We start from the raw sequence: 26660 nt of genomic DNA on the forward strand, positions 1-26660 counted from the left end.
AAATTCCAGGTAGTTATCCATACTTCTGACCAACTGGCTATAAATCAGAGGTTCCCACAACCCCTTCCTTGGATTTGATTAATTCACTAGAGAGACTCACAAAACTCAGAAAAAACATTTTACTTGCTAGATTACTGTTTATTATAAAAGGAGAGAACTCAGGAAGAGTCAGATGCAACAGATACATAGGGCAAGGTATGGAGAAAGGGCGTGGAGCTTTCATGCTCTCTGAGTTCCCCCAGCACCTCCACGTGTTCACTAACCCGAAAGCTCTCCAAACCCTGTCCTCTTGGGTTTTTATGGAGGCTTCATTACACAGGCAATATTGATAAAATAATTGGCCATTGGGACTGAACTCATCTTCAGCCCCTCTTCCGTAGGGGAGTCAAGGGAGAAAGGACTGAAAGTTTCAACCCTCTAATCTCATGGTTGGTTTCACTGGCCACCAGCCCCCATCCTTAGGTGCAGTCCAAAAGTCACCTCATTAACCTAACAGAAGACACCTTTGTGGCTCTCAACACTTAGGAAATTCCTGGGGCTTGGGGAACTCTGTGCCAGAAAAGGGGACGAAGACCAAGTATTTATTTCATATTATAAATCACAGTATCACAGTAATCAATGTTTAAAAGTTAATACCTCTGAGCAACTCTTTGAACCTCAAATGTACAAACACTATTTAAGCCTCAGCTCTTTGAACCTCTGTAAAATGTGGACATAAAGATCCCAGCTTTTTGAGAAATGGTTCTAATCAAGATGGGTAAAATCAAAAGGCAACAGAGAAAAGTGAGAGAGGCAAAAGAGAGACCTTATTTGCTCTTTCAGTATCCAGACAGAAACTCTAGTGTCCCTGCAGAGAAGACCTCTTGATACTAACGGGATATTATGGTTGGCTTGGGAGGATATTATGGCTTGGGAAATGGGAGACATGGCTTCTGGAATATAGATAAGATGCTGCTCTTCTAGCCCTGCTGAACCACAGTAGTACTATTTTCTACTTGCCTATTTGAAATGTGTTCTATGAAGTCCAAAAGTGAAGAATATTTGGGGAATGCTTCTATATTTTACTTCTTGGTACCTGCACCTTGGCTCCCTTTCTATTCTTATTTTTTTTCAAATCGTGATTGTTGTGCTACTAATTATTGTGTAAGTTTTCCATAGAATTTCATATTTCCAACCTGCTTTTATTAACTTACTTTAGTTATCTTGTTTAAAATGGTAATTAATGGTAAAGATAATTATAAAAATGATAATTTACTGAAAAGATTGGGAAAGAAAGGACCTGGCCTATGTAAACTTTGGAAAGGAGTAGATATTGTAATGCTAAATTAAAAAACACTACAAACACTGTACATTCGTTAGTAATTTTTTTTCTTACAGAGGTAGGGTTAACAATTCTGAAGCTGTTTTATTTTTCACTAGGATTGACCATATATTTAAATATGTGGGTAGGGAGAGTCAAGTTTCTCAATGTCAGGGAGAGAAGGTAGAAATAAGGAAGGAAGGCTAGAAGGAATCTTGTGAGGCTGAATTGAAGTCAGAGGCAACAGCACTGACTCATGGTTTTCGTTGTTGTTAGTACAGTATAGATAGAGCAATAGTTAGATGGATAAATATAGATGTGTGTGCACAAGTTAGTACACATACATATATTTCCTAGCTCTAGCTACTGAATGGGATTGAAAGCAGTAGCAATGAGTGTAATTGCTCATAATTGAATTCTAAACACCATTCTCCAATAAAAAGAACTAGGGTTCCTTGGAAAGCTGGTTGATTCCAAGGCTGTGGCAGGGAAAATATGAGTCTGGAGTATCTTGTGGCTCTAGAAAGTAAGGAAGTGTCCAAAAACCAAAAAGCAAAACAAAATAAAATAAGACAAAACAAAAAACAGAAGGGACAAAAAAAGTGAAACAGGGGGCATTCCGAAGGAGCTCCCAGTGGACAAAGCTGGAACAGTTTAAACATAAAGCTAGGGTTGGATTACGAATCAAAGAACAAAATACTCATATTGATGTTAATAAATAACTGAATAAACAAATGAAGGAAGAAGAAGGGTCATCTATTCCTTCCAGAAGAATTCCAATTAATAAATTTGGCAAGAATGAGGGAAATGGAAAATTACCATTTGAACAATAATAATTGCCACAGGCAAGGTTCATCAGTGGATGCTAAAATTAATGGGTACCAGTTTAAACAGAAACAGGAGATTTGCATAATCTTAAAGTATGCCCCTTCAAATATTTAGTAACTTTACAGTGAAGAATCAACTCTAGGCAGTGGCAGATATCACCTTGACCAATGAATTGCAGTTAACATCAAGTAATACATATTAACATACTTCCTGATACCATGCACTGACTATTTTAGATACCTCATATAAGTGCAGTCATGCAGTATTTGTCTTTCTGTGCCTGGCTTATTTCTCTTAGCATGATATCCTCAAGGTTTATATATGCTGTCACATATTGCAGAATTTCCTTCTTTTTTAAGGCTGAATAGTATTCCATTGTATGTATACAGCACATTTCCTTTATTCATTTACCTGTTGATGGACATTTAGGCTGTTTCCATGTCTTGGCTATTATAATTAGTGCTGCAATGAACACAGGAGTGCTAATATCTCTTCAAGATCTTGATTTCAATTCCTGTGTATAAATACACAGAAGTGGGGCTGCTGGATCATATAATAGTTGTATTTTTAATTTTTTGAGGAACCTCCATACTGTTTTCCATAGCAGCTGCATCATTTTGCATCCCACCAACAGTGTTCAAGGGTTCCAATTTCTCCACATCATGGCCAACACTTGTCTTTTTTTTTTTTTGATAAGATCTATTTTATAAATGTGAGGTGATATGTCATTGTGGTTTTGATTTGCGTTTTACTGATGATTAATGACATTTACCATTTTTTCATTTACCTGTTCGCCATTTTTATGTCTTCTTGGCAAAATGTCTATTCAAGTCATTAGCCCATTTTTTAAGCAGGTTATTAATTTTTTTTTACTATTGAGTTGTAGGAGTTCCTTACATATTTTGGAAATTAATCTCTCATCAGATATATGATTCGAAAATATTTTCTCCTAATTCTGTGTATTTCCATTTCACTCTACTGATTGTTTCCTTGGCCATGCAGAAGCTTTTTACTTTGATGTTGTCCCACTTGTTTATTTCTGTTTTCATTGCTTGTGCTTTTTGTGTCATTTCTATGAAATCATTGTTAAGACCAATTTCATGAAACCTTTTCCCTATGTTTTTTTCCTAGGACTTTTACAGTTTTACATCTTATGTTTAAATCTTCAATCCTTTCTGAGTTGATTTTTGTGCTTGCTATAAGGGTCTAATTTCATTCTTTTGCGTGTGATAATCGTAAGCTCTCTGTTATTCTACAGAATGTGATTCATGAATGGATATATATTCATTCCCATACCCTGGAGAATATATATACATATATTCCAGATTCTAATATATTTGTTTCTGGATAGTGTATCTACAATTTTTATTCTTCAACTAAGAATAGTAATTCCATGTATGATCTGAAGACAAACATGACAAACTGAATTTTCCCTCAAAATATTTGTTTATCTATTTGTTGACATTTATTGAGCACTTAAAACATGCATGATGCTGAGACATTTGAATGTTCTTCTATTTATATTTGAAAGATATGAGGAGGGGTATAAGTCTCAAAGCCTGTGTTTTGGGCAGAGTGATTGAATGGCCACCCATATAGGAGAAGCAAGCCACTGCATTGTGAATGCAGAGAGGCTAGGACTGAAGAGGCAGTAGGAATCTTGACAAGACATGAGGAAGATCAAAATTAAGGTAAAGATGTTTAACATGTATAAGAGAGAATAAAATTTTGGTAGCGGAGTTGTTAGAACTGATCAGATATAATGTTGAGGGAAAGAGAGAAATTGGAAATGATCTTCAGATCTTGAGGACTTTACTAGAAGACTTAAAGGAATGAAGTGTCTACATGGGTCACAGGGAACCAGAGAAGAAGAGCAGGAAAAGTCAGAACAATAGAATATTATCCAGCCATAAAAAAGAATGAAATAATGCCATTTGTAGCAATATAGACAGACCTAGAGATTATCATACTAAGTGAACTAAGCCAGACAGAGAAAGACAAATGGTTTTGCAAATTTTGCATAATCAAGTCATTTTAATCTCCATCAATTAAGACTGCTTTCTCCACTCAGATTTCCACTTCCCTCATCCTTCCCCTCTTGCTGGGTGGTGTTGGAGAGGCTACAAGTCTTTTTGGACCCAGTGAAAGTCCACAGACAACTTTTTTTGAAAATTGAGTTAGGAATGCATTTAATTTGGGCTTGGTGGGACATGTGGATACAGTTTATAGTCACTTTGGTATATTGTTGGTATTGCTGGTCACCCAGGTTTTAGCAGAAATGCAATGTATTTCATTACAACATCATGATGATTTTTTTTTGTATTTAGTTTAGATTAACACAGGAACTGATCTTATTCAGAAGACTGAGCCTCAGAATCACTTTCCTTTTCAGACTGAAAAGTTTATTTTTATGGAGAAAGAAGCAAAAGTTAAAATATCAGTTTTCTTTGCTTAATTGGTAGGATTACTTCCTATAGGGAAAATAATCATAGACAATACTTACTAAATGCTAACCTCTTTTTACTACTTTCCACTCCATTTTCTAGCTGAGGAGCTGAGACATAGAAAGGGTTAGTAGTTTTCCCAATGCTGCACAACTTATACAATGGCAGAGCTGGGATCCGGAGCCAGGGACTCAAGGTCCAACAGTCAATAACTTAAATCACTTGTTCTCCATCCCTGGGGTAGAAGTTAGAAGGCCCTGAGTATAACATCTTTGGGACTTCAGACAAAGCAGGTAACTTCTCAAGATCCTCAGGTTTCTCGTCGGATACATGCAGGTAGACAAGTCTTTAGTTGGCCCATTTTGGGTGATCTCATGAGTGTTCAATAAAGCTGTGACCCCTTTCCATGAAGTAGAACAGATGCACCAATACAATTCACCATCCATCCCTGGACACCTTAAAACCCTCTTCTTAGCCCTAGGCTAAAATCCCCTGGACTACGAAATCTGAAAATTTCACATTAGTCTAATGTGTTGCTATTTTAAGAAAAGATGACTTCTAGTTGATTAGTGACTTTTTAAAAGAACAAGAGCTCACCACTCCAGCAATCCATTAAGTGATCGTTCAGTATCTGCCTTACTAACCATTTGGTTTGGGTTGTATTTCTGTTTTTTGGTCACCTTGAGTTCTCTGAGTACAGCTGAAGTCTTTTCAATTTAAGACATATTTTATTAAAAAAAGAAGAAAAACTATTTCAGGTGCATTTGGATTGAACCACTGTGAAGAAGTTATGGTGTTTACCTGAAGCTAATAAAATAATTTATGTTTTCCCTGTGAATGAGATCAGAAAAACAACCAAGGTGTCAATACCAAAATCAATTTGAAAAGGATCTACTATGAAATTAGGTTTCTCAAATAAAATGTAGTTTAACAAGAGGGCATTCACTTTGTCTTCCTTCTTATGGTGATACTTTTCATTAGAATGTAAAAATGATGGCATGTTTTGAAGTGGTAAATTTAATATGTATCAAACTTGATGGCTTTGAAGATCAAAGGATTGAGTTTCAATTTAAATGTATGGTTTTTTTATTAAAAAAAACAAAGTATCTCACTGGAAAATAGATCAAGAGACATTTTGTGTATTCTTTCTATGTTACCTAAGGAAATTGCAAAATTCAATTGCATGCATTCAAAATTGTGTAAGATTTAGTATATACAGGCAGGAAACTACTATGTATCGATTTTTAAAATGCACTATTACTGTTCTGCCCTTGAGTCAAAATGCATTAATATTTTGGTTCTTTTCTCGGCAACTTTTGGTTGAAAGATTGTTCATTATTGTTGAATTTCAATATGATTGCAAATTAAATGATGCAAAACTCAATAAAGTAAAATACACAAAAGACCAACTAACATGTTATCTCAGTAAGTATATAGAAGAATGAGAGAACATACTGTTCTACACAGTAGCATATAATTAAGATGTAGTCACAAATCAAGGAAATATTATAACTTGTTTAGGTGCACAGGTGGCTTTTAGAAAGATTGATTAGCTCCTCTTGCCCCCTTGAGATGTGAGTTCATTTTTATTCCTGCAAAATCAAACAGAATAATTTCTCAAACTCTCCACAGTGTGTAGGCTTCAATGCAAATAGCATGTTGGAGATAAATGTTTGCAAAGTGTTCATCTCCTTGTCCATTCCTGTTCCAGATGCTCTCTACGATGTCATAACTGTGGGAGCCCCAGCTGCGCATTTTCAGGGATTTAAGAATGGTGGTCTTCGGAAACTACTCCATAGATTTGAAACGGAAAGAAGAAAGTAAGTGATGACAGGATGCATTAATGATATTTATCTTCTCTTTGGGGAAGTTCGTATACCAGGTTAGGAGATAAAGAAGCTTGGTCCATCACAATGAATAGTTCTTGACATCTCCAGCCTATTCAGGAAGAAAGCATTAAAAATAAGTTAGAATTGTGTAACTGATATACTGTTATATAAACGTATAAACTAGCAATGCATATATATATTTGTCTTTCTTGTTTTAAAGAAATTGTCTCTGTACTGATACAATATTATTAACTCAGCTACCTCCTTTTTAAGATTTCTCTAGTTTTTTGTTTTTAGTTTTGGTTTTGGTTTTTTGGTGGGCAGCGTATATAGTTCTATGAGGTTGTATCACAGGTGTAGATTAGAGTAAGCATCACCGTAATCATCATAAATAACTATCCCATTACCACATAAAAACTCCCTCAGGTTATCCTTTAATTGTCACATCCTTCCCCCAGACCCTTTTGCTGCAGAAAGTAGTTCTTTTGCCTTATTATTTCAACAGGGAGTGGACGTCAGAGTTCCAGCTAGGGGCTCTGAGGGGAGAGGCACCTTCTATGTAATTCATGGAGGTTGGAAATCAGTTCAGTGACAGACCGCATGGGGAAAGGGATGCCATCCCTTTACTGAAATGAGAATAAGAGTGGAATACAGGCTCAACCTTGGCTGCACATTAGAATCACCTTTGGAGCTTTAAAATATTTTATCTATGCCAGGATATCACCCCAGACATATAAAGTCAGTTCTGGGAATGGAGCCCAGGCATTGGTAAGTTTTAAAAGCTTCCCAGGTGAGACTGATGTGTGGCCAGGGTTGAGAACCACTGATACAGATGTAAGTGAATAATGCTGGGAGAAGACAGGTGAAGGGTGTGGAGACTAGAAACAGGAATAGTGACACGAGTTAAACTTGAAAAATGTATAGAACCTCAATTAGTATCTATCAGGAGGAAAGAAAATCTACATAAAGGAATATTTGTTGCAATACAGAAGAAAAGCATTACATCTTGCTTACTGGAAATTTTTCTTTAAAGAATCCCCAACTCATTAAATTGTTACAAAATGGAACCAAAGATGGGGATAAAGTTGTAAGAGTTTTGATTTGGGAAAACCTGGGCCTGAGTAACATGGATGAATAAAACAGAGCATATTATAGAGCTTTTCATGCTTTAGACATGAGACTTTTCTAGGAGAACCAAAGCCCTAATTACTCATATATTATTTGGGGGTTTTTTATTTGTTTTTTTAATTTTTTTTAAGCTTTATTTGTTGTAGTAAAATATATGTAACATATAAATTTACCATTTTAATCATTTAAAATTTTTTTATTGGAGTATAGTTGATTTACAATGTTGTATTAGTTTCAGGTGTACAGCAAAGTGATTCAGTTTTACACATACATATATAAATATATATACTTTTTCCCATGTATTCACTTGTTCATCAAACACTTATGTGTTTCTGGATTCGGTGATTTACCTAGGCACTATTTGAAAGCTTGTGGACTCCTCCCTCAAAATATGAATCAATTCTTTACTTCCAGTATTTCGTAAAAGAAAGGGAAAATCTACCACAACAACACATACTTTGCCGTCTTTGATCATTTGTAATTTCAGCAGGAACCTCAGATTAAGCCAGAACTTTCACTGAGTAAGATCATGACCTGAAAGCACAGCCCTTTCACTGAGATAAAGAGGCACCTCATGAAAACCAAGAGCCTTTGTAAAGAAGAAAAAAAGCCAATGAGGGGCAGTGTTCACTCCTGGAGAATATTAATTCCTTATGATCTACCTGTTTATTAGGGACGAACTCAGAGCTGACTCCCTGCAAGAGATCCTAGTGTCAAATGCCTGCCTTGAGTATCTACCATGGTTTTCCCTCCACACCTCCCACCCCCTCAATCTGGTCCCATAATCAAGATTGACTACCCCAAAATCTCAAATGGAAGAGAGAAAAAAATCATTTGGAAAAATCATAAGGAAAACAAACTAAAATTTACCAATAGAAATGTTATAGGCGGTCCTTGAGCTTACAACACTTGAGTCGTACTAGAATTTGGGGGAATTTTCCGAAGGAAAGTAAAACAATACAAAGAGTTAAACAAACCAGCCTTACTTTTTAATGAGATCAAGGGTTATACAGTCACAATGGTTATACAATTTCTAAGGAAAATTTTCCTTATTATTGTAAGGAGAAATATGAATAGAAGTTTCCCAATTCTCTATTATAAATAGGAAGTTTCTTGAGTAAAAGGAGAAATACCACATCAGGGAAGAAAGTTCTCTGTAGCCTATAGTGTAGCAAGAATCCAATAAACCAGAAATGGGAGAACTGGATGCAAAATCATACCACTACCTCTGAAATATATTCATCAGACAGTATCACTAACCACTGCTTAATTGGGGGGGTGGGGTTTAAAACATAAATTAACATTTTTCATTAGTGGTATAAAGCTGAGATATCTAAGCAAAACGGTCAGAGTTTTCCAACTCTTCTTTTTATGTACTTTCTCCAGTAACATATGAGCAGACTAGGCAACAGTTACCAGTATATTTGTTTTCAAACCCTTCACTTTCATGCTTAAGACAAAGATTTTCATTTCTTTTATGAAAGGGAATGAGTGATTCAAATGTATTCATTGAAAGCAATAAGACTGCATCCATGATTTGATATTTGAGAGCCAATTTTTTTTCCCCTACTTGGAGGTCTTTCCCTGTCTCTACCTTGATCTCTGGGTTTTTCTCAGAAATTTATCTTGTCACTCACTGGTAGAGCAGTTTAGAATCTGAGATCATAACTCTGTGTAAATCCATGTCTCATGTCATATATCTTTTAAATAGAAATACTTTTTATCTTTTAGTGATATATATTTTTAATATATTGCTTTCTATTGACAGTTTTCCAATTTTGTAAATACGTTTATTGGCAAATGTAGAAAAGTCAAAAGTAGGAGTTTAAAATCACCCATAATCGCCCTCCTCAACAAGACAGTTACTGTGATCATATTGGTAGTCTCTTCCAGTTTGTTTTTCCACATGTAATCTACGTCTTATGTTTTTTTTCTATTATAAATTAAAAAATTCAAAATGGCTTAAAATGACTAATTCTTCAAAGTGTATAAATTGAGTGCTCTCCATTTAAAAATCCTTATGTGTTTTTGGTTTTTGGAAGTCATGCCCAATACAGCAAAGCTACTATATTTAATAATATCAGTCTTACAAGTTATAGCTAAAATTCATCTCCTGTTCACGTTCAAATACATTTTTCCTTTTTGGAAAAAACACTTTATAGCACCAAAAAATAAAGAAATTTTAAAAGTATAATAAAATCATACAGACGCTGTAGAAATAAGAAGTGTGAATAAAAGCCCTGTTCATTCCTTTTTTTTTCTTTTGAACTGTGTCCAGTAGTTGACAACATATCATTTCCAAGGAGATAGCAATTTAATTTTTGTGTTGATTATAACTTGATTCCTTGGAGGTATATTTTCTTCTTCCGGTGAGTCAGTTTCTCCTCGGCCACTCTTAGCTTTCAGCTTGGTTCTTGTTTGAGCAAATACAACGCTAGGTCTGCCAAAACTGTGTACCAGGTTTTTCTCATCAATGTGCACTTTTCTCTGTGCAACCCCCTGTGCACAACAACAAAATTTCAAGAATAGGTGGGTTTTAGCTCTTACAACATCTATAGCGTGGAGTCAGGAGAGAATAAAATACTTCAATTAAATAGCCCTGCTGAGTCTTGGACATACTCTACAAACTAAATGATGACACTTGCAAAGCATTAAACTAAATGTAATATAAGGGAATGAAAGGATTTTTGCTAAGTTGCATATGATCCTAAGTGAATTTGTAATGCAGTTTTTCTCCTCCTTCATTCTCTTTTTAACTATACAAAAAAACAGTTTTTGCTTCTAGCACACAAATTCAAAGAATAAAGAAGCACATAAAGTGAAAAGTCTGCCTTTTCCATTCTCTTTTTAACTATACAAAAAAACAATATTTGCTTCTAGCACACAAATTGAAAGAATAAAGAAACACATAAAGTGAAAAGTCTGCCTTTTCCATTCTCCTTCCTCAGAGTAAACCAATCTGAACAGCTTAATGCATTTCCCTATACAATTTTTTCTAGCTATCCAACTCTTTGAGTTTTCAGTGATCAGGACACTTTGTCCACACAAACTCAGGTCATGGGAATGTCATGTTCTCGACTTTCCTATAATTCAGTTTACTTTTTCTGGCCTCCATTCTGGGGCAAGGCCGAAACTCTCATCTCAGATAATTCATAGACTCTACACCTTGTATGGATTTGAATCCTGGTTTGGGCACTTACTGGCATTGTGACATTAGTCAGATTACCTCACCCCTCTGTACCGTAGTTTCCTCACTCGTGACACAGAAATAATATTGCTTTACCTCATAGGATTGTTCTGAAGATTTTATGACTTCATATACACCAAACATTTATAATGGTACCTGGCACATAATGAGGGCTTAATAGATATTAGCTATTATTTATATAAAACATGTAAACAAGTATTTTTTTACTCAAAAAAATGTCTGACAACCTTTAATTTCAATACATTTAGATCTCATTTTTTTTCCTAAAAGCTAAGTAGGGTTTTATTGATTGAATGTAGCAGAATTATCTAACCAATACAATATTGATGGGCATTTAGATAATTCCTATTATTTGTTATAACTCTGTGTTTGCAAGGTAAACCCTTATTCTTATTCTTATGTTTTTGCAAATTTGCGTTTCTTTTCGATAAAATTCCTAAAAGTGGAATTTCTTAGTTGAAGTGGTTACACTTTAGAGATGCTGTCATACTGCCTTCCAAAAGAGTTGTATTAATGTGCATAATATGCCTAATTGCCCACATATTCTTTTTAAAATTTTTTAATTGAAGTATAGCTGATTTACAATGTTTCAGGTATACAGCAAAGTGATTCAGTTATACATATAGATGCATATATACGTATATATAGACATATATATTCTTTCTCGGATTCTTTTCCATTATAGGTTATTACAAGATATTGAATATAGTTCCCTGTGCTCTACAGTAGGACCTTGTGCCCACATATTCTTAAGTACTAGGCTTCGTACACCATCTCTGTGCTAAGCCCAGGCATGGCTCTTGAGATTCAGACATGTATTTACCACCATTTAGTAGACAGCTCCACGTTAATGGTATCATCCAAACACCTCAAAGTCGACATATTCAGTCATCTCTCATCCCCTTATCCTCAAACTTCTCTTGGGGATTGTTTTTCTTAATTAAGACACCACATCCATCTAGATGTTCGACTTTGAAGCTTGAAAATCCTTGACTACTTTTCTTCCCTTGCTTCCACTTCCCAGAAAAAAAAAAAAATCAGTTCCATCACTTCTACCTTCTTATATCTCAGGAAGTCGCTCATTTCAATAATCAATTGTGGTTTAGGATAATCCTAACCCATAGAATCACCAGTTTTTAAATGTCCTACTGCCAAATCTCTTAATCACTCTTCATCCTCCAGGCTGGCTCTCATCTCATCCGTTTTCCTCACCTTGGTTGGAATAATATCTCTAAGAGGCAAGTACAATCTTGTGATTTCACCATGTTGAACAGTTCATAGCTGCCTCTTGCCTGGAGAATAAAGCACAAGGTGCATAAGATATTCATGTGTCATCTGACCCTGACTTTTTCTCTAGCTTCATCTTTCTCCACTCACACCATCATCTTCTCCTCTCATACCACCCTCCATGGTGAACCAGACCAAAGTTCTTCAGTTTCAGGTCTGCCTTGAAGTCTTTTTTTTTTTTCCTGAAGTCTTCTCCAACTCCTTGGCAAGGCCACATCTGCTTTTTTTTTTTTTTTTTTTAATTTTTATTTATTTATTTATGGCTGTGTTGGGTCTTCGTTTCTGTGCGAGGGCTTTCTCTAGTTGCGGAAAGTGGGGGCCACTCTTCATCGCGGTGCGCGGTCCTCTCACTATCGCGGCCTCTCTTGTTGCGGAGCACAGGCTCCAGACGCGCAGGCTCAGTAATTGTGGCTCACGGGCCCATTTGCTCTGCGGCACGTAGGATCTTCCCAGACCAGGGCTCGAACCCGTGTCCCCTGCATTGGCAGGCAGATTCTCAACCACTGCGCCACCAGGGAAGCCCCCACATCTGCTTTTATACAAACATACCTAATTGCCTCTCTTCCCCTCTAGACTGTGTACTCTGGGGGCGTGGACTGTTTCTGTATCCCCAGGAACTAACTTGATAAGTGTTCCTTGAATGACTAAGTATATGAAGAAGTAAATAAAAGAAGTGAAAGCATTGTCTGTCAGAGGAGTAAAAGGATGAACAAATTGCTCTGCCTAAAGAGATCATTGTGTTGGAATTAGGTGACAGAAACATAGGGGCATTTGTGGAAAATGTCTTGTAAGCTTTCAGACAGCCATTTGTCAGCTATTAGAATGTTTGCGTTTGCTTGTGCCTCACTAGGAAGTGAAAATATACTTTTATGTGTTCTGAAAGAGGAAAGCTGATGATTTTTATAAAAATAGCCAACCTAAAATCCGGTTCAATATTAGTAATGCAGTGGTGACTTTAACGTTTAAAAGTTGGCAACATTCTTCCAATCACCTACCCAAAAGCTTGTGAAGCAAAGTATAATCTGAAGCAAGAAACATTGTGTCAAGTGTAACAGTTCAAACTTCTTAAAAATTGAATCTTTCCTTTAAAGAAAATGACTTTAATTGTAAATGAAAACAAGTTTGCTAAATGATCCTAGAATTTAGAGTGATAATAAATTCGGTAAAGAGAACATTGTCTGAAAATGATAAAACACATAATCTTAACTGTGTGATGTCAGAAAACCACTGAGCTTTTACCCTTTAGTTTCCTTATCTGCACTGTGGATGTGGCTGATTTCTGTTGAAATCATTCGATTGTTAGAAAGAATGGTTACAATCTTGAGATTTTTGAGGAAAGACATATTAAGTGTATCATCACTCTCAGGAAGATAATTTGGATAATTTGACTTTACAATTAAATGTTTTAATTTCGCACAATTATTAAGATATGACTTCTGGTTTTAGCTCAGAAGAAAAAGTTAATCAATAGGAATATTAGGAGTTAAAATGTGGAATCTATAGCAAACTATAGAAACCTTTTTTTTCTGCTTAAAAAACTAAATATGAAAAGAATATATGGTTTGAGGACTTATTTTCTGTAAATCAGGAGTTGCATTTCTTCTTCACTATAAACTAAAAAAATATTTGGAATCGTGACATAGTTAGGTCATCTTAACTAGTATGCTTTTAATCCAAGGAGGACCTTGTGTACTCAGATTAAATGCTGAGTAATTTTCAGCATGTTCTTTAAAGCTCTCTATTAGCTTAGATATTTAATATCCATCATTCTAGAGGCAGCAAACAGCAGAAAGGAAAGTCATCTACAAATAAATTGCCAGAAAATTTTAAAAGTGCTGTATTTTCCAGAGCTTTAGAAACTAACTCTAGAGTATCTCATTCTTTGAAAGATTATAGTGAAAGTACTAACTTAAAAAAATGTACACATGGGATTTATGTCATGGGAAAATCACACAATCAGCTTGTGTGACATGAGAAAAAATAGTGTCATTGCAGAATCTTTATTAGATGGGACCTTGCCTAAGCTATTCCAATGTCTTCTTCCCTGTCAAGAGGCTTGCGTAAGTAAGTAGTTATTGCAGCGCTTCTGTTGAAGAAAGGTGGGTTGGCTTAGGGTGGTTTAAGCACAGATGTAGAGAAGGGGATCAGTTACAGAGGTATTTTAAAGGACTTGGCAATTGTTTGGACTTTGTGTGTCTGTTTGGAGTGGGAGGTAAAAATCCAGAGGTGTCTAGGAAGACTCCCAGGCTTCTGTGCAGCACACCTGGGCAGGGTGGTGCCATTCACTGCACCTGGCTTAGGAACTCCAGCAACATAGAGCAGCTGGGAGAAAGAGAGAGAGGCAGAGAGACAGAGACAGAGACAGAGAGACAGAAGGGACGGATAGACAGACAGAGAGAATGAGAGAGAGAGAGGGAAGGGTTAAAGGATGGGAACCAAATCTGAAGGACCCTTGTTTGCTGTGTCAAGTCCTGGCTTCTCATCCTATAGGCTAGGCTAGGCTAAGAGGGCTCATTGACAGGTTCTTATCTGGGTATTAACATGATCAGATGCGCATTTGAGTTACTATGTGGAGAGAACTAAGGGCAAACAATTAGGCTATTATAATAGTGCTGGTGAGAGGAGATGGGTGAGTACTGGAGTTGAAGAAGATTTAAGGAAATTTTTACAGGATTTAAATCCAATTGGATGAGGACTTGAGGGACTGAGCAGGGTTGAAGGACTCAGGCTTCTGGTTAATATAACTGGGTAAATGAAAAATTCACGAGGAAAGGGAATACAGGAAATACACCATGTGTTTACCATGTTTACTTGATAAGATCAGTTGTCTATATTCAATATGAAAAGAAGTTTTGGGAAACAAGAAAGTTATTTGAGTCTGCCTTTTTTTTGCATTAAAGAATCTTTTAGATCTTAGAAATTACGGGGAATCTCAGATTACAAATTCCCCTATTTATTTTATCAATGAGAATAATGAGTTTCAAAGACTGAATCGCCCATACAGCTAATAACAGAGCTGGAAAATCAGACTTCGGTGCCCAGTCTCAAGGTCTTCTATATGCATTCATCCTCATACAATCAATAGATTTTCAACACGAAATGTGTATGCTGTTAATGAATGAATGAGTGATGTTAGTTTACGGATAACCTTTCTAAGAATTGATTTTTGCTACCCACTGGATAGAAATTTTTTAAAAGTTGATGCATTTGACCCTTTCTGGGCCTTTATGAGAATATAATTTTCAAAGTAAATTACTTTATCTGTACTACAAAAAAGAATGACTGCATTGATGTGGTAATTTGCACTCAGATCAGTTACTATTTTAATCTGCTAATGAAAATAGTCAGTAAAATATTTTTAAGACTCTGGACTTACTGATTCTCTATCTATAGCTTTCCTAAATACACCTCAGGAAAACCACTTATTAAGGAATTATATATAATAAAAATAATTAAAAAAAATATTTCAGGTATTCAGAGATTCTACTCATAATGGTAAAATTTTAGAAACATCTTGAATGAATGATTAAGAAAGCTTATTCTGCATCACTAAAGTGGAACACTATGTAGTCATTTCAATTAGTATGTGGATTATGAGGTATCTAGAGGTGTATATAAAAAGGTACTTGTAATAAAACATGAAATTATGTATACACAGAGGACAGGTATTGGTGAATGTTTTGGAAAGGATAACAAGTTAACTTAGAGTGGTAGAGATAGATACAGAGTTCTATTTCCTTTAGGACTTTCTTTTTTGTTTTCTATCTCTCCTAGTTGTAATAAGAGAAATGTCTTTGTAAAACACTTTTGCCCCTTCTACTTCCAGCAAATATGGAAAACTAGGTATCATGAAAAAAAATCTCCAACAACAAAATGCCTAGGAAATTTGGATGCAATGTGACATCCTTTTACATTGCTCTTAAATGAAGGTCTGAGCTCTGGGTAATGTAAAGAGCTATAGTACTGAGTGGTTAGTAAACAAACCCTGAAACTATGGCTACCTGGGCGATTTTTGCATATATTAACAATATAGAGCCTTAGGTTCGCAAGGACTTGTGGGAAGCAGCTATTTATCCCCCTTTTTCTTCTTCTCTGCTGCCAGCCCTGGCTGTAGCATTTAGAGGATAAGCATCACCACACTCATCCCGTGATTATCTTGCTGGCTAACTCCAGCCTTTTGCTTTTCTCAGCGCATTGACTGAATAGCAGTCGTTAAATATTTGTTGCAAGCAATTTATGGTGAGATGATTTTCAAATTCTTTCTTGTGTCTAATCTGTGTTATAAAATAGAATCATACATCTTCTCTAATGAGCTTTGTTTTCATAAGAAGATGAGAACTTCTTCAATTATATTTTATTTCTTATTTATATGCTGTACCTACCATTATTTTACTAAATAAAAGATGTTTCCTGTGTTAGTTATGGGACTGCAATTTTTTTCAAATCTCAAATGGATCAATACCATGTTCATAAAATAGTAAAACACAATTAAGAGTTCAAACTGTGTATTAATAAAGACCTGCATTTGAATCCTGGTTCTACCATTTATAGTAGTTGTATGTTCTAGATCAAGTTACTTAACCTACTGAGGCTTCAATTCCTAAATCTATATAATGGAATAATATTTGTTGTTCAGAGAGTTGTTCTCATGACTAAATAAAATAATCCCTGAAAAGAAATTAGCATAATTCTAAACCCATATTATAGACCCAATAATTATTAACTATTAAAATGAGAGAGAGAGAGAGACTTGGATTATTAGTGTAAATTCCACAGTATTAATTATTGGCTTTTTTAGAGACCCTCCATAAAAATATCAGATTTAACAGGGAAAAAAATGAAATGGGTCCTAAATATACCTTCTGTTTTCCTGTATTCTTATCCCAGAATCATAATCACCAGCACTACCATATCATATGCTGGGAACACTTGCTTGTTTCTTGCAGCTTTACTGAGGTATAATTGACAAGTAAAAGTTTTATATATTCAAGGTGTATAACTTGATGTTTTGATATATGTATACATTATGAAATAAGCATCACAATCAAGCTAATCGGCCTACCCATCATCTCACATAGTTACCATTTTCTTTTCTTTTTTTGTGGTGAGAACACTTAAAATCTACCCTCTTAACAAATTTCAAGAATACAATACATCATTGTTAGTCACCAGGCTGTACATTAGATCTCCAGAACACATACATCTTGGGTAAATGAAACTTTGTACCTCTTGACCAATATCTCCCATTTCCCACTCCCCCAGACCCTGGGAACCAGCATTCTACTCTCTACTTGTGTAGAATAATGTGCAATTGACCTATTTTTTTAAGTGTATGGTTCAGTGAATGTTAGTTAATTTATAGAGTTATGTGATCCTCATCACAAGCCAATTTTAGGACATTTCCATCACCTCTAAAAATATCCCTCAGGCCCATTTGCAGTCAGGGGAACATTTACCTTGCAGTGTATTTGGGAATGGTTTCTATTCTTACACCTTATCTTACTCTGTACTTTAATTAGATGTGTGAATGAATGAGGTCCAGGATGGAGTTGAGAAATTTTTTGGATGGGAGGGAATCGGGGACCTGGTTTGGGTGCTACTCCATCACATCTGCACAGAGCAGTGAGCATGAAAATACCAGAAGCCAAACTAGGCAGAAATAGATCTACCAGACTCTTGGAAGTTGGCAGAGGAAATCAGGGCAAGTGAAACCAAGGATAAATGGGAATAGGCCATGGAAGGAAGTGAAAACTCATTGGACTTTGTCATATAATAGTGTCTGGGAACCTTTTGTTAGAGCAAGAGTAGGCCGAAGGAAAGGATTTTATATATATATATATATATATATATATATATATATATTAGTTCTAATGGTCAAAAAATCGCAGATAAGAACTTTCAAACTGAAAAGTGGGATGATCGTAGGAGACAGTGTGACCAGAGCCAATAGGCAAATTTCCTTTGAGGGCAAATTGAGCCGAAATGAAATGAATTTTAGGTTTTTCCCCTTTAATTAGCATTACCTGTCGCAGAGCTAATAAACAAGAGAGTCAAGCTTTGTTCAAAATGCTGATTCTAAAATTTCCAAGAAACCAATATTTTTAGAAAGAGTAGTTTTTGAGACAAACATCAATTTAAGTTTAGATTAATTAGGTAATTAATTAACTCACTTAATTATACAAGTGAAATCCATAGGAGGTAAACAAAACAAATATTGTTTTCCTTTAAGGTTTTTTTTCTAAGCCACACTTCTAAGCAAAAAAAAAAAGAGAGGACGCATGGGGGAAAGCAGAGCTGTATGTTTTTTGTTTTTTGTTTTTTTACCTTCTACAATTTCACATTGTTAAACCCTGTGAAGCCAGAAGGGTATATTCAAGTGCACTAAGCTGTAAATTTTCATTTATTATCCACATGATTTTCTTCTCAGAACTGAAAGCACGTCTGTCCCTCCCTCTGGATTCAAGAAATCGTTTTTTTTTACAAGTAGTGCTTGAGTAGGGGAAAAAAAAAGAAGTGGAAATCGTCCTTAGATTTTTCTCCGGAGATTTATTTCTGCTATGGAGTGAGGCACATCACTCCATAGCATTTTTTTCCTGAGCTCATCAACCCTAATCTACCCATGCCCCATCTCCCTCTGTTTTCCTTGCCTTTCCCCTCCTTCCTCCTCATCATCTCTCATCTGTATTTTTCCATGACTCCATTTGCCAAAATAGTAGCTTGGTTGAGCAAATGGGTTAAGGAGTGGCCTGGGGGAAGGAAGGCACAGATAAATGGGGGAGCAAGTCCTTGGATTTGGGGTGTGGGCAGGGGACTAAGAAAGAATTGCTTCATTTCTCTCTCCTTGCCTGCTTCCCGCCTCCATCCAACTAAGCACAAGTCAAGGATTTCAATGTCTCAGAGTATGGACGGAGGTGGGAGACCAGTTTGAGGCTACTGTAATAATCCTGACAGTAGATGATGGTGGCTTGCACCAGCATGGTTGCAGTGAGTGTGGAAATACGTGGTTGGATTCTGCATATGTGTGGGAAAAAAAGGCAGAATTTTCTGAAAAATTGGGCAAATATTAGGAGAGGAAGAGAAGAGACATTGGCCGCATCAAATGAGCTTGGTGTGAACTATGATGGGGCAGAGGGTAGAAGGAGCTGGTTGTAGAGAATGGGGAGCAGATCAGGAGCTCAGTTTGGAACATGATAAGTTGGAACTGTCAAGAGGAGAGCTTTTGCTTTTAATGGAGTTCAGGGAAAAGTCTAGGCTGGAGATGAAGAAATTTGAAAATCATTAGCATAACTGAGGTTTTTAAACCACAAGATTAAATGGGAGTACTTAGGAAGGACACATAGATAAAAGAAAGGAACACTAGAGGAGAAATAAGGAGGCCCAGCAAGAAGTGACTGAGGTGGGATATACACACAAGAACATATATCATTGTTTTAATCATATTTTGGTTATCAATTAGAGTTTATGAATATGAATATTATTTCACTATGTGAAATATCTCAAAAATGATACCTCTAGTAGTAACAATATGCACATGAACATATGAGTATGGGTATGTGTGTATGCTAATTAACTGGATATTAAATAATTTAAATAAATATATACTAAAGTGTATATATAGACATACATACATATATACTTTCATTCACTGTTTCATCAATATAAAAATATTATGACACTAATTTCAATTTTTATTATCTGTGATTTGCTATATTATTTATCTCCTATAAAATATTCTTTGTCCAAGCAAATATTTTGTCTTTCTTCTGCTTTTGTCTGATTGATAGTTGATTCAAGTGTTTGGATTCAGTTTAAATTTCAGACCACTATAAAATAGAGTTTAGCTATATTCTTTTTATCTCAATAATTAAATTATACTCGTAACTTTCTATTTAAGAAGCTCTAACTGTTCAAATATATGACATGTTTAAAGAGTAAGGCACTGAATACATAGATGAAATTTATGTATACTTAAAATTATTTTGTGGGTGGTGATTTTTTTTTTTCCATACCATACTGTTTCATCCTGGACGCCAACATTGGCTTTTATTGTGGAAAATGAATCTTTCAGCCTCCATAGGTAAGATGCTCATCGTTAAAAGGCTTAACCAGGAGAACCAATGCCTGCTACATAACTCTTCTCAAATAGAAACTGACTCAGGAACAGGGGGGCAGGAGTTATGGTTAGGTCCCATGATGGTGATTGAAGAATGTATTGGGGAAGGAGAAGAAGAGGGTGGAGAGTATATTGGGAGGGAAAAGATGAAAGGATGATGGGGGCAACACTGGTAATGAGAAGTGAACCAAAGCAATTTGTGCTGAATATAAAGATGGGGTACAACAGAAACAGACTCCTAGACCTAGAGAACAGACTTGTAGTTGCCAAGGCAGAAGTGGGGTGGGGGAGGGATGGAGTGGGAGTTTGGGGTTAGCAGATGCAAACTAGTATATATAGAATGGGTAAAAAACAAGGTCCTACTGTATAGCACAGGAACTATATTCAATATCCTGTAATAAACCATAATGGAAAAGAGTATGAAAAAGAATATACATATGTGTAACAATCACTTTGCTCTACAGCAGAAATTAACACAACATTGTAAATCAACTATACTTCAATTTAAATAAATAAATAAATAGATGACTAATAATGCACAGAATTGTAAAAAAAAAAAAAAAAAAGATGGAGTGCAAAAGTAGCCTTATAGAAGGCATTATGAAAATGAGAATGAGTTAAGAATAAGAAACTTAGAATAAGGAACTTTTATCGGAGTCATTGTGTAGTGTGATCAGAGGTGTAGAGGGCAACTCACAGTCAAAACAGTGGCAGAGGGTATTTCTAAAAGTGCTCAGCTATCCACCTGCATCAGGATTTCCTGAGGTGCTTGTTACGAAGACTACAACCTACTACAGCAGAATCTCTTGGTGTTGCCAGGGCACCTGCAGTCTTTATTAAAAATACCCAGGCCCTGACCTCATCCGCGAGTGAATCTCATGACTATTAAAATTTGAACACCACTGAACTAGGGTGTAAGGAAAGAAGATGTAAGAAATAAATCTTGGCAGTGTATTTCCTCCAGTGGAGAGGAGACTCAGGGAATTTGCAGAGTAGGAAATATGTATAAAAAATGAATGAAAATAGATAATTGTCAGGAATAAAGTAACACTGAACTGCCAGGGAAGTACGATGTGAATCCAGAAGGAAGGTAAAAAAGAGGAGTCAAAAAGAGGGCATAGGAGTGACCATGTGAGGGTCTTTCTGACACACTCAGAAAGAGGACAGAGCTGTGGAGAGAAGGAGGGAAGACCACACTGGCCTTGAGAGCTCTAGCTTTCCCAGAGCTAAGCCATGGGAGGCCTATCCATCCCCATAAGATGAAACCAGAAAGCAAATTATAACAACAGAAGAGCAGATCAGTGAAAAGGGACCACAGAGCAGCCCTCACAGGCTGCTTTCTGTGTCTAGTCCTTAGTAAGTCCTATTCTCAGCTGTAAAAAGTGCTGGGTATTAAACATCATCCCCACCCTGGTGACACATCAATATCTTTATTCATTTATTTTTATTGAAATATAATGAATTTACAATGTTGTGTTAGTTTCAGGTGTACAGCAAAGTGATTCAGTTACACACACACACACACACACACACATATATTCTTTTTCATATTCTTTTCCCTTGTAGGTTATTACGAAATACTGAGTATAGTTCCCTGTGCTATACAGTAGGTCCTTGTTGATTATCTATTTTGTATATAGTAGTGTGTATATGTCAGTATCTTTAGATAATCATTTTCTTTGCGGAAATAACATGGAGTTGTTTGATTTACTAAAGACTGCAGTGGATTGAATTTTGTATCCAGTCTGAGTACAGATGATTAGGGGGACATCCCAGTTCATGATTTTTGTTAAAGGCCTCAGCACAGCCCCACAGGAGATCTGATGAGCCAGGAAGAGACAGAGATAATTGGCCTGGACTATTGTTTTCTTTCTCCTCCTCGCCATTTTTACTTGTCATTTGCTTCAGTTTGCACTAAAATAAGTGGTATGTTTTATTTTTAAGCTCCTGCTTCTGAAATTTAAAAAAAAATCTCCAAGTACAGAATTGAGTGAGTTCTCATCAGTGTCACAGGATAGCAATGTGTTTCTTAGCTTTTAGACACCTGTATCCCTCATTCATCAACTTCTTGTCCTATCTCCTGAATAGTCCAAGCACCGAGGTCATGTTTTAAAATAATTGTGAAAAAATAAATAAAATAATAGAAATATTTATTATATTGTCTCCCTGAAGAAACCGATATTTTGCCCTGAAAATCACTAGTGTCAGGGCAAGGGGAGAGTGCTTTCTAGATGTTAATGTGTCTTTTTGGATGCTAATATTTCAAAATAAGAAATGGAATTATGGGAATGTTAATAATTTAGCTGGTAAATGTAAAGAAAATATTCAGTAAATACTCATCACAGGTTGCAAGGTGAAACCCAGCAAAGGGCTCATGTGCCCATGGGTCAGAAAGCCAAACTCTGACAGCAAAGTGAAGATTTATTGCAGGGCACCAAGCAAGGGAGGGGGAGGCAAGCCTCAGATCCACTCCAACTTGGTCTTTGAGTTGGAGATTTTTTTAAAGGGGAATAAAAAAGGGGCCGGGATTAATCATCCTTTTGTGATAGTCCTTAATCCTTAATCATAGTTTTGGGAGTCAGGATAACTGGTTTATGATTCTCAGACCAGGTGGCCATGGCTTGGGGTCCTGTTAGCTCATCCTGCCCTGGAGAAACAACCTGAGTTTGTAAGTTAATGATGATATCGACAACAGCAATTTTAGTCATCTGACTGGTCGATGAGCACAAGATTGAGGTCAGAGGAAACAAGAAAGGGAATAAAGTTTTGGATATAGACATTAATCATAAATTAATTTATAATTGATTAATAATTAATCATAATTAATCATTAAAAAAGTTCTCGGTAAGGGAACTTTGTTGTGAGGGGACTTGGTTTCAAAGATACTATGAAGAAAGCATTGATGATTGGATATAAAGGGATATAACCAAGTGTTGCACCCACTATGTAAATACACCATCCATGGCCACTCTCTTCTTTTTCTTTGGCTGATGTTTTGCTGTTTTACTTCTTTCCCTGCTGGAATGCCTCCTTTGTTTTTCCTAATAAAACTGGCCAAAGACTCCTTCATTCCATGGAATTCTTACATCCGTAACATGCTTGACCAGCTCCTAAATGATGACTATAAAAGTCAGTCATTCTTTCATTTGTAATCAATTTTAGGTATTTTTACAAGTCAAATGAGAAACCACAAGGGGAACAAAAAAGGTGATGAAAAAAATAGCATAATGGAATTTTTATGCCGTCATGTCCCTTTTTTATCCAATAAAATTCTCTATATGCCCACTTGGCATTAATTTATATTCTCCCCATTGCTCAGCTATTAAAATTTATGCCCCCTGCCCTAAGTATCATGGGGAAAAATATACACAGTAATCATTAAATGCTTGCTCTGTGTCAGGCATTTCACATGAATGATGACCAATCTTACCCACCTCTTAGAACTGTTTGCATAATTATTCCCACTTTCCTGATGAGGAAGCTAAAGGCTGCCCAATATCACCCAGCTAGTAAGTGGTAGAGCCAGGATCTATATTCATATTGGCCTAAATATAAAGGCTCATACTTTTCTTTCTGTACTGTGTGACCTCAAGTTCACTAACAGTTATTAATAAGATTAATACTAATTTCTTTTGAATACTAATACTTGACATATGTAATCATGAAGAATCTTCCTAGTGATTGAGCAAGGACTGGATTTATTTCACCTAGTCTTACAAACTATCTTGGTCATTTGACTTTAAACACTCTTCGGATATCATAAAAATCTCTTAGAATGGTTCTTATCTGTTCAATAGGAAGTAATGCTATTTGGAGTTCTGTTTATCATTTGCCATCTGGTACTAAGTGCTGAAAAGTCTTTCTGCTCGTTGTGTAACTTGCCTTTATCTTTGTTGTTGCAGTACTGGATACCAGTTTATTTACTATTCACCTGAAAACACAGCCAAAGCAAAAGAAGTTCTCAGCAACATCAATCAACTACAACCTCTTATAGCAACCTATGCAGACCTACTGCTTAATTCTGCAAGCCAGCATTCTCCAGACAGCTTGAAGAATTCTTTAAAGATGCTTTCAGAAAAAGTAAGATCCAAATCATCACTGCAGTGGGGAAAATGAAATACCCAAATCCCCGTTGGTACTGCTTTCTGCATACATTGCCTTTCATGACATCTGGAAATGTAAAATAGACTAGGTTAAAAAGTGAGCTTCAAAGTATTGCCACAGGATCAAAATGAATTGGCCTCATTCTCTTTTCAAATTTTACTGAACATTAATTTTTTTTTCCTAGTAGGAAATGAAACCTATTACTGGTTGGGGTATATTTTCTCTTTTCCTTGACATCTTTCATTTTCTTTGGTTCCTGGTTGTATTAAATGAATTAAATTAGATTTTGAAAATTATTTTCTCTGGTGATCACCTAATTTTTATGCATATGAAGCTATACCTTTGAGTCAGAATGTCACTTCATTTGAGAGAAGAACTTTTATGTGGATTCTTATCAGTGACATGGGGTAATTCCTCTGCCTCAGTTTACTTTCTGTAACATTATCAACTGGGAGAAGGTTCTAAAAATTTCTAAAAGTATTAGTTATTGTTTGAAATGTAGTAGGACCTAGGTTTTAATTTTTCCCAAGGTGACTTACATTTGTATATGTAAAGAGGAATGGTAGTCTGGCATGGGGTAAATACTCAGCATCAATTTCCATAATGAATTAAGGCATCTGAATGATATGGAGAGAACCCAGATAGAAAAAGTCAAGTTGCAGCTTGAATAGAAATGCAAAGTCAGGTATCCTGGAGTCCAATTCCAGTACACTCATTCGTAACCTCTGCATTCTGAGGACATCTTGAAATTTATTATGAGATACTTCCAATGAATATGCCCTTGAAGAAACTGCCCAAAGACAATTTTCACGGTAACATTTTAGAATAAGATAACAGTGTAGTTATTTGCGTCCCTGAAGAACAGATTCATAGAAACCTGAATACTATATCTGTATATATTTTTGACTCAGTTATGTTAATTTATAATAATAATAATACCTTGCCCTTCTTTAACATTTTAAAGTCTACATTTTCACATATTTTTCTCATAGGATATAACCAGTATATATTTTCAGAAAAAATTAGCTAATATGTATTCAGAAAGGTCAAGTGAATTGTCTAATAAATTAAAAAGTGAAAAATCAAAACCCAAGACTTCCAGTTCAAAATGCAACCTTCCTTCCATGCCAGAACAGGTACCTCCATCAAGAAAAGGGAGGAAAAAATTGACCCAAATTTTACAACTACCTACGTTGTCAAATGTTGTGCTAGTGACTTCAGTGACTTAAGTTATTTCATTTAACCTTTAAACTGTGGGTCCATATTATCTCCATTTCACAAAGCAAAAGATTGAAGCTCAGAGAAGTTTAAAAAATGTGCAAAGTCATGCAACTAAAGTCAAACCCAGGATTCAAACAAAACTAGGGCTCAGACCCAGGTCTGGTTGACTCCAGAATGGAAACCCTTTCTGGTATCCTCCATGCAATATATGTTTTGATATTTCCTTTTTTAAAAATTAAAAAAAAATTGTTAGACAAACTTCTCAACAATACTTAAGTACCCTAATAGTCAATGAATATGTCTAATAGTCAATGAATATGTTATGGCTAAGAAAAAGGGAAAAAAAGTGGAGGGTGTCGCATCCCGTAAAATAATAGAATTTCTTTTTGGTTCATTTCTTTTTTGGATTTGTAGGTGAGGTGAGGTTTTCCTGGGTTCACCTAAACAGAAAATTCTAGCAAATAGAACATCACTGTGGTGATTTCAGAGCAGTATTTATATTCTTCCTGTGCATTGGACAGGGATTTGTCATTTCATACATCCTTCACATCTTGCTGCAGTGATTTGGGGGCGTGGCAGGGCATGTATTTTCTCCTCCTTTAATTCAGCATTGCTCCAACTTTTTTCCTTATGTTTTCTTTTTGTTTGTTTGTTACTGAGTAGACAAGCTTCGTCTACTAAGAAATCTGTCAACACTTGAAATCACGAGGATTTTTTAAAGTTAAATTTGCAAGCCATGCATTTCTTTAAGAATTCATGCCCAGAATTTCAAAGAAGTATCTAAGTTAACAGAGTTTTGCATAGTGTATGAAGACTGTTACTAGCTCATGGTTTAAAATAAACTATGATCCATGAATCTAGCATAAAAGACAAATCATTTTAGTGGCATCTTAAATTTTAGTGTAATTTAATATTAGCAAGATTTAACTTAAAAACATTTCATGTTTAAGATCAGGGACTTGCACACTGTGGATTAGAGAATAGGTCTTTTCTTCATTGATAGTCCCCTTGTTTCTTTTAATGAATCTGAACTGACATGTTTGGAAAATAAGTTCTTGAGTTGTTTTCTTAGGAACTCATCCATAGGACATAACTGAAATTTCACAATAAAATTTACTATAAATTTTTCATATCCTAATGTGCACAACCTCAATTAAGTTATTCTATTTTTTTAAAAATAATTCTTAAAAAAAGAATC

At 35.7% G+C, this 26660-nt stretch overlaps 1 protein-coding gene across 9 annotated transcripts in view; it reads left to right on the forward strand.

The window, feature by feature from the left end:
- Positions 1-26660, forward strand: part of INPP4B (inositol polyphosphate-4-phosphatase type II B) — a 752704-nt gene that overhangs the window by 589653 nt on the left and 136391 nt on the right. For all 9 annotated transcript variants that reach the window (XM_061192573.1, XM_061192572.1, XM_061192579.1 and 6 more), the window contains 2 exons: positions 6284-6392; positions 24040-24217. In XM_061192573.1, the coding sequence (XP_061048556.1) occupies positions 6284-6392; positions 24040-24217 (287 nt within the window). The remainder of the gene's footprint in view (positions 1-6283; positions 6393-24039; positions 24218-26660) is intronic.

Source organism: Eubalaena glacialis, chromosome 5 (genome assembly GCF_028564815.1).
Source record: "Eubalaena glacialis isolate mEubGla1 chromosome 5, mEubGla1.1.hap2.+ XY, whole genome shotgun sequence".
In the NCBI taxonomy this organism is placed as follows: domain Eukaryota; kingdom Metazoa; phylum Chordata; class Mammalia; order Artiodactyla; family Balaenidae; genus Eubalaena; species Eubalaena glacialis.